The 9854-nt window shown below is 40.1% G+C and overlaps 1 protein-coding gene across 1 annotated transcript in view; it reads right to left on the minus strand.

The window, feature by feature from the left end:
• The window catches only part of gtf2b (general transcription factor IIB), a 6573-nt gene extending 958 nt beyond the window's left edge, over positions 1–5615 (minus strand). Inside the window, exons 1-6 of the mRNA XM_034613693.1 lie at positions 5503–5615; positions 3901–4013; positions 2263–2396; positions 1633–1779; positions 723–852; positions 229–510 (exon numbers count right to left, since the gene is read on the minus strand). Coding sequence (XP_034469584.1) covers positions 229–510; positions 723–852; positions 1633–1779; positions 2263–2396; positions 3901–4013; positions 5503–5519 — 823 coding nt within the window. The 5' untranslated portion in view covers positions 5520–5615. The remainder of the gene's footprint in view (positions 1–228; positions 511–722; positions 853–1632; positions 1780–2262; positions 2397–3900; positions 4014–5502) is intronic.
• Between the last annotated feature and the right edge of the window lie 4239 nt (positions 5616–9854).

Consider the following 9854-nt stretch of genomic DNA (forward strand, 5'->3'; position numbering starts at 1 on the left):
AGCTAGGGTCTGGATCTTCTTATAACCTCACACAGTTACCAATGCCCACAACTTTCTTTCTTATTAACAATAACATGTACTTACATATACTTTACAGTGTTTCCTGAACCTGTTCACCCTTTATTTGGACCATTCCCACTTTCAGGCTGGGACCAACCTTTTATTTGATCTATGAATTGTACAGATATGTCTGTTCCACCTCTAGTCTAAACTCAGATCATCAATCACCTTTCTGGGTCTTCTTCTCTGCGGAGGCCTGGGAGGCCATGTAAATAGCTGCCGCGGCCACAGAGATCGGGCTCCTGCCGGGCACCAGGTCCAGCTCCACGGCCTTCCTGGCGATATAGGTGGCCGCCATCTGCACATGCTTGGGCAGCCCGAGGTTTGAGCAGAAGCGGGACATGAAGTCTCCCGTGGTGATTAGGTCCACGCTGGTCTCCAGCGCCTTCAGGATCAGCTTGAAGCATCTACCGATCTCCTTCTTGGAGATTCTAGAGACGGCGCAGATCTCTGTATAGAGGAAACGAGGAGATCGGGGGAAGAGAATTTAAAGTTAGAAGATTATTAAATTCTCAAGCATCTTTTAGAATTGTGGAGACCTGTTTACATACATGAAGTAGAAGCAGAATTTATTCTAGTGTTGAGAAATGTCATTCTTCAAGAGCAGCTGGGACTTTAACAATCTAACCGATGTTACAGGAAATCAAAACAATGATTCTGACCTTTAAAAGTTCTTGGTACGCCTTCTTGTCTGCAGGCGATGTAGAGACAGGCCGAAGCAATGGCATCGTTGGCTCGTCCCTTCAGACTCTTCTGTTCATACACTTGCTTGAATAAGTTGTTGGTTCTGTCCTGCAGAGCAAGAAGATTATTAACAGCAAACTCATTACTAGCAATTATTGGCAAAAGCCGTAACGACAATCTTCTTGTATTCAATTGTGTTTTCTTATGAAACCCAAAATAAGAATTTCAATCGAGCAAAAACAGTCACGATATCACAACATGCGTCTCTACACATATCCACTTGTCTTTTTTATTTCAATTTAAAATCACAATATCCTTCACATCATTAATGTATATTTTTTTACATTATATATGTAAACCCGGAGACTTACACCCCAGAACACACATATGAGAATAAACCCTTCATGAGACACGAACCCCAGATTAAACTGTTTTTGTCACTTCCAGCAGAGACTCCAGTCTGCAGTGCGTGTATACACATACATTCCTTCACAGATTTACATAATAACCACGAGTTTCTGTTTCATTTCTCTTGTTCGCCATGTTTCTTCCAGGTGGCTTTCGTTTCTCTCTCTAGCTGCTTTGTAAGACATACACTTAAGTCGGGGGATGCCCCAGGGGATTCACCGCGAGCTAGTGTTGTTGGTTGTTGACGCTTCCGACGCCCGACTGCAGCAAACATGAAAACCAATAGATCCCAGTGAAATAGCATACAGGTAGAAGACACAGATATACTGACTCTTTCTGCTGCAGCCGGCTGCTCCACCTCTCGCCTGAATAATGCAGACGATTTGCCGCTGACCTTGAACATGCCTGTCGCTAACAGAGACGTGTGTTGTGGTATCGTCTGAACCAAACCAGGTAGAGAGAACAGTGACATGAACTTACTATGATGTTTCTTGGAAGGTTGATGCGATCTGCCATGGTGCTGATCTCTTTAAAGGCGTTGAGCATGGCCCGGTCTGAGCTGCTCATGGTTCGCCGGTTCTGGTACTTTGAGTTTCCAAACTCATCAAAACTAGCTGCACCAGTTCCCTGGGGTGGAAACAAAGAAAGTTACAAAAATGTTTCACAGCTAGGAGACTTGAGTCCTGTAATTAAAATCACTGGACATTTTCTCACATCCTTCCAATGATTAAACTTGCAAACTTGTTATATAGTGTATATACCTCTTAGTGTATTTTTACTACTTCCCTCCTGCCATAATGAAAAATGTTATCACTGGTCTCAAATAATTGGCTGTACATATGAACATAGTGTATATACCTATAGATTGTTTATATTTAACTGTTCCTGTATCCAACCCATTCGTTCTTAACTGCTCCCATATCTTAACCTTCCCATTGCACTTCTTATTTACTGTTATATGTATTATATATGTATAAAATTACTGATTGCACGTCTGGTTAGACCCACCTAATTTGGTTGCATTGTGCCTGGCCTGTGTAATGACAATAAAGTGAATCTAATCTAATCTAAACACAGAGGTCATGGAGCAACTGGAACTGGAACTCTCACCTTGCTGATCATGGTGGTTAGGTCTCCTCCATTGAGCAGTGGGTTCTGGGCGTCTCCCACTCTGGAGGGGTCTTTAAGGGCTTTCTCATTCGAAAACGTCCGCCACTCTGAGCCCACATCAATTACACGGTCACCTGAGGAGGAACAATTTGGTCAGATGAAATAAAAGAATAAGAATAAGATCACAAGAATAAGAATTCTGAAGTTTAAGGAGGCACAAGTTAAATGTAAACCTGAATTCTAAGCAGCTTTGATTTGCAGATTTGCTGGATGATTATAATGAAAGTGTGACAATTATGAGTGACATTTTAGTTCTGTAATAATATCCAGAAACATCTTCACTCTGGATTAACACATTTTCCCTTTGCAAACACTATCCTGAGTCTTTAATACATCAGTACTTGACTTTGGGTTAAACACAAAACGTCAGTCTTGTTTGTCTCCTTTCAGTCTTTTGTATCGATGGCTACGGTGTTGATCAGAAACTGATACTTTTTTTTTCCCTTGATGAAAACAAGGGATGAGGTTTCAACTTCACAGATGGAACAAGGTAACTGATGAAAAGAACAGATTGTGTTCAAGTTCCACAAAACACTGGCACAATTCCCTTCTGTGAATAGGTGAGCAGTGGTCCGAGGTCTCAAAAGCTCTAAATACTGTGTCGATCCTCCTGTATTCTGTCTTCTGCTCGTTTCACTACAATGCTGTTTACACGTTAAAACTGTATCACACATGCACACCACCCTCTTCTTTCTCAATTCTCTTATCACGGTCTGTCGTTGGATCTAAGCAAATGTTTATTCAAAGGAAAAAGGGGCGGCACAGACCGGACACACTCTCTGAACGGGGCCAATATTTTCTCTCACTTATCATGACTGTCTGTTCCTGGAACCATGTAGCAGGGTTGAGGATTAGATTTGATATTTTATTCCTGTTTTACAATTCATCAGTCTTTCTAACATCTAGAGGCAAAGTAACATTCATCTCCTTAGCGATAGAGCTATGGGAGCAGGAACAGTACAGAGGGCACTTAAGCTCTCATAAGAGAGAAGCTGGCGTCTCTCGATTCCCCGTCTGACCTGGTCTGTGCTCAGGGGGCTCGTTAGAGGGGAGCTGTGTTCCCTACAGCCTCGTCTTCAGTCTACATCACATGTTCAAAGATTTTTATATGCTGTACCTTTCATGCAAGTTCATGCCTTGATGGTAAATTTATTAATTCAAATTCATAGCTTTTGTTGGATCTCAGTGTTTTTCTGCTCTTACATGTAGAAGTGTTTCTTCACATTACGTTTAAAAAAATATTCTCGCCTCTGGTTTAAGTGACACATTACATCGTCAGATCACTTATATTGCAAAGAACTTTTTACTCTAAATGTGACAGAAGATTAAACAAAATGTCAATAATGATGTGCATTTATTATCCAAAATAATGTTAACGTTCTCTCTTAGAGAAGACACTACTGTTGAGTTTTCGCTGCTTTGAAATTAAACAAATATGTAGAGGAAGACTGACTTGTCTTGATTTGTCTATGACAGACAGGAAGTAGTTGAGTACAGGAAATCAAAATGGAAGGGAAGGAGGTGTTACGCTGAGCGCTCTCTGATTCAAATACAAACGTGCATGAGGTCAACACTGACCTACTACAAGGCCGCATTCGGGGCATATCATGTCCCCTGCTCTGTAGTCCTCCACCAGGATGGCATCAGGGTGGTTAGGACACTGAACTCTGGGAAGGGCCAGAGCGTCTCCGCTGGAGGAGGAACACAAACAAAAATCTCTCAATGTAAGAAAAATACACGAAATAGTGGAAAATGAAAGGATGTGGTAGAGAAAGATTACTGATAAGAGAAAAACTAAAGTAAAACCACCATGGTAGTTTTGATTAACCACAAGAGGGTAAATTCAAAGTGTTGAAATGTCCAGATGTGTTTCACTTTCCTTTTCCCTTTTTCTTACTGATAACAAATGTGTGAATATGCATCACCAACCACCCTTTACAAAACCACTGCTTTATAACATAATCAAACATATAAACATATATTTACAACTGTCTAATTCGACTCCTTGTACATACAGATTTTTACATATATTTCAATAGCTTCTATTTCGTGCTTTATCCTTCACTTTATTGAAAATGTGTGTGTGTTACCTAATTAAGCATTTATAGGCTTGATCCACACCCAATTTCATTGTTCCTTTACAGTGACAAGAAAGATATCTTGAATAATGAGTCTATTGGAACAGCTCATGGTCTGAAGCTGGAATGAGAATCCAGATCTAAAGGAAAGTGTTATAATAATAAATAATAATTCCTTTCTGGATCAATATATCCTAGATAAACATGTGAAAGTGCAACAAAGCCTTAAAATCAGATTAGAAGACAAACTCCCATCAATACAATATACATCAACATATCTAAGATGCTCATTAGTGTTTCTAACAACTTTGAACTACAAAGATATAAAATGAAATACACAAATCCTCACAATACATAAGCCGATGAGAAAATATTGAGACTTTAACCTTTAACAACTACTTAAAATAAAATCTCTAATAATTAGCTGCCGATGGACGGATCGATTTATCAACTAATCGCTTGATGTATAATCCTGATGTGGTAATAGAGACTAAATTCAACAATAACAGATGATGTCACTATTTAACGTCAAACTAAGGACATCCCGACATTATTTCCTCTCCTTGATAATTAATAATTAGAGACTCATTGACAGTAAGTTGGTGGCAACATAAAACAACATGACATGTAAACATAATTAGTTATTGTATATAATTAAAGTCAGAGTCTCCACAGAGGACTGACGTTGACGACACGTAAACAAAGTGCCCAGATCCAGAGGAAGCTAATGTCGCTGGTACCGTTATTTCATACGTTTCCGCTTCAAACTCCATTAGCTTGACATGCTAAAGAGCAACATTACGTTGGAATAGAAGAGGCTATGAAGCCACTGGACGTTCTGGGGATGATACAGTGAAGCTATTGTTAGCCGGGGCAGAGCAGTGAGGATGTGACGGTGGACACACACAGTGATTTCTGGCAACATCTCACCGGCTGGCTAAGCTAACTAGCTGCTAGCTGCTACCTATCACAATACACCAAGTGACCGAGCGTGTGGATTTCACGAGCAACGCTAGTGACTCTCCTTCTGTCATAAACAACAGAGTGAGGGCCGCGGACAAACACAGCGGGAGCTTTGTGATTGAGAAACGTTGCTACTCACCGACTTGTCGACGCCATGTCACTGCTCACTGCGTCTGTGTGGTAGAGAAACAAATGACTGTGGTACCCCTATATATAACTTTCTCTGGTCACGTGTCTGACAGAGTACGGGAAGCCAAGGAGACCAAACTACACGCCATGCGCTTCAGTGCTTTGTTTCCAGTTCATTGTTGTAAAAGCAGGATGTTAAATGACAGGAACACATCACTTGTGGTAAACATAGTTATTGGTTGATATAATTACACGAGGGATTGATACATAGTGGTATTGTGACATATATTTATGGATTCATGCTGATTTAAATGTGTCTGTGTCCAAAACACCTGAGGCTGCACAGACAACAAAAGATTAACAATGAAACACATCAATTCATACACGATGACGCACAATAGAACAAATAAATACAATAATAATTTGTAACATAAATAAAATATACACCTTCTATACACATACAAATTTATTTGCTAAATTATCAGCTGTACTGTTTTTACAGTATATTTAAATTTCTTCTACCTCATATACACTTTCTTATTGCACCTTTTTACATTTTTATGCTGTTTTTTAATTTATATTATGCACCTTAAAGGTTGCTGCTAAATTGCTTGGTGGACTGTGCAATGACAATAATAGGATTCTATTCTATTCTATTCTATTCTATATAAATGAGTACATTTGCATCAATTATGTCAGTAATGACCGAGTAATGATCATTGATGAAAAAGAAAACTTCCATAAATAAAAGCAACTACACCCAACTGGAGTCATTCGTAATCATTTATTTATTATTTCAAACTGAACTTTAATTATGTTTTGAATTGTATGTGTGAAAAGAGACATGGTTCACAATTTTTCATGTTCCGTTGACCTGCTGTACAATGACTGAAAGAATCTCTGGTTACAGTAACAATCAATAGAAATTACATTAATATTGACTGACATGAACCAATTGTTATTTCTAGGAAAAAATGTTAAGTAGCAATTTGCAAATAACAGACCTGTAAAAGAAAGTGTTAACTGCCAATCAAAGCAGAACTTTGCAAGTACAAACCTTAATGTGTATTGTCAGTGTGGTTACCGCATAGCTACTAGGGAACACCCGACCATGATCAGCTGACAATATTACAAAGTGCTGCACAAAAGAATAAACAACCAAAGACAGGATTTAGGGGCAGTGACAGATCTAAGAACGTCTGCACTGCAGCATGGAATCTCTAAACTGGACAGATTCACACCCAAACAGGCCAACTGACATAACAGACTTGTGGTGTTGCTGTCTGACTGTGCCAGCCTGTGTCTGACTCTGTACCAGTCTCTGACTGCACTGCTCCTCGGCTCCACACTGAGGGTCTGTGAGAAAAACCACCGGTGCCACAAACAGCAGCTTGACTTGGTCACCAGAACATCAAATCCACATCTGTCTGTAAATGAAATATCAATAACATAAACTACTTGCTTTGTGTGGCAACATGAATGCATTCAATAAGATTTTTTCAAAAATCCATGCTCTGTTTTGGAAACTGACTTAAATGACTGTAATACATTTTAACAATAGTATCAGTCAAATGGGAAAGTACAGCAAGACAACAGCAGGTGGAGCCGAATAAAAGAGTGCACTAGGTTTGGATAACACTTTACTTGCCCTGCAGCAATACTCATTGGCATTTATGGACAAATAACTAATTCATGTTATAACCATCAACTTTAAGATTATATTTATTGAATAGTAAAACTAAATTACATCTGAGCTGAACAACTCATCCAGCATATGGCAAGTGTTGGCAGCTCATGGGGAAGTGGATGTCTGAGTCCAACGTGAAACATTGTGATTTTACAGCCTTGATATGACCTTGAATGTGCAACAACCAAATGAATACCCAGCACATCCAACAGATGCTCCATGTGATGAGATACAGAGTATTTGAAGTCCAAGTCAACAGCTTGAACTCTTTGTCATGTTGCTCTGACCATTCAGACACATTTTTATCTGGGCATGCGACAAGGCCTCCGTCTTCCATCACTCCATGGTCCAGTTGTGATGCCTATATTCCCCCATTGCAGGTGTTTTCGGTGGTGGACATGGGACAGCATTAACACTCAGACCCCACACGTTGCAATGCACTGTGTATTCTGACACATTTCTGTTTATAACCAGCATTAATTTGCTTTTTAGCAAATTGTGCTACTGTAGCTCTACTGCCACTGGTCACCTAGTTGTCCTTCCTTGTATCACTTTTGGTAGATACTGACCACTACACACTGGGCACGTCCCATAGGATCTACAGTTGTAGAGATACTTTGACCCAGTTGTACAGCCATCACAATTTGTCACTCTTTTGCCCATTTTCCTGCTCTCAACGCGTTGACTTCAAGAACTGACTGTCGCTCTAACATGAATACATGGCAATGTTTGACAGATGCCAGTGTAACAAGATGATCAACAGTGTTTACTTCATCTGTAAGTGGTTTTAACTGGTTTATACCTGAGAATCTTCTATTGAGTACATTCAATCCCTCGTCCTCTCCTCCACACGCCCAACACTAATCCTAATTTAATCCTGAGTTTCCAAACCCATTGTGTTGGTGGGTGAGAGACCTCTGTGTTTACCATGCATAGAGTTAATTAGTTACCATAGAAACTGGTTTATTTGTGTGTGTTTGTGTAGACAATCTGAATTGACTTTGCTACCTCAAAACTTAATTTGTGTGATTGTGAGGCACAGTTCAACCACTTGACTTTATGACTGCCATACTGCCCAGTGCATTCTTTGCAAATCAGTGAGGGAGACCCATATTAAATAATTTACACCTCACCGAGCCAATTATGCACACACTGAACTGGTTGCCATGGCAATCTGGGCCCCTCAGCTGTCGGCCCCATTACCTTCACCGACAGGAAACCCAATACTGCCCGACCATTGTCCCCACTGCCACCCAGTATGACAACGCAGTCCATTGGGATATCTTTCAACTCTTTTCCTCACCCTTACCACACAAACCAAATGCATGGAGATACAGTGTGACGTAGACAAGACAGTGTGTTCCACAGCCAGGGTCATTATGGGTCAGTGCACAAATTTATATCACGTATCACATGTCTGATTTTAGTGGAAATCACCAAAGACTGTATGAAAATAATTTATACGATGAAAGCCAGAATGTGTAGTGAGTTTACACACAAACACACACACACATATCTTTGTCTTTGTATTGGGACTTTTTAAAGGTCCATGCACTATAACTATCACAAGACTCCACTCTGAGCAAACATCAGGCCCCATGACATAAACAGGACACCTGATATATTGTGCTGCTTGCATTTTACCTGCTGTCTGCTGACTAAATCAATCATCGGTGTTACCAGTCTACGCGTGTCTATGTTCTGTCTACACACGTGATTTTGTAACCTGACAGGCTTACTTCACGCCCCAGTGGCTGCTTGTCTTTCTTTTCTTTTTCTTTTTTCCTTTCTTACATACAAAGTACAGGAACAGCATGAGTGAGAGCAGAGTGGCAGCAGCCGGCAGCCAGCAGCCCAGGACCGGTTAAAACCTGTATGGATTGCAAGTGAGGAGACACTTCCTCCACCCAGTGCATCATGCGAGCTGTAAAGTGATGTTCAGCATTCTGGGTCCTATCGACTGTTGAGTTTTCCAGTTCCTGAAGCACATGTAGATTTAGATATAGATAGCAGAACAAAGACCAAACAGTACTGCCATGTGCATGTTTGTTTTAATAAGAGTTTAAGTTTGAGCGTTACGACACAGTGTAGCGTGCCAGAGATGTGTCCAGTCGACAAAAGGAACATGTGAGAGGTTTTAATTAGTCAGCAAAGTTATTTCAGACCACACCAAGAAGCACTTTGTGGTGTCTGGGCCTGAAAGACAGAGGGGGAAGCTGGTGTAACATTCAAGTTGCGTTGGAAATATGGTTCACACTTGGTGTCCTTATAAAAACGGAATTTAAACACTCATCTCCACTTCTCAGTCTGTAAAATATATACTTAGTTGTGGTTTTTTTCATTTGCTGAATACCCACAGAATTTATTATAGGTAACTATAGCTATATTGACTACATACTCTTGTTGGAGTAGGAGCTAATAACAGTGGCCATGCAAAAAAACATTCTCACTATGAAACTGAACTGAATAGTGAAGTTGTGGTGCAGGCAGTTACCTTTAGGGCTGGATAATAGAACAATAACAATAATCATCGCACTATAATTTTCATCAGCAGCAATGTAACAAAGGTCCAGTGTGTATCAGTTTATTGCTCTTGCATTGTGCAAACCTAAAACCACAACCTTCACTCAGGAGCATTAAACTTAAAAGAAAAAATAATGTGACATTTCTTGCGA

The sequence above is a fragment of the Hippoglossus hippoglossus genome, chromosome 17, assembly GCF_009819705.1.
Source record: "Hippoglossus hippoglossus isolate fHipHip1 chromosome 17, fHipHip1.pri, whole genome shotgun sequence".
Classification (NCBI taxonomy): domain Eukaryota; kingdom Metazoa; phylum Chordata; class Actinopteri; order Pleuronectiformes; family Pleuronectidae; genus Hippoglossus; species Hippoglossus hippoglossus.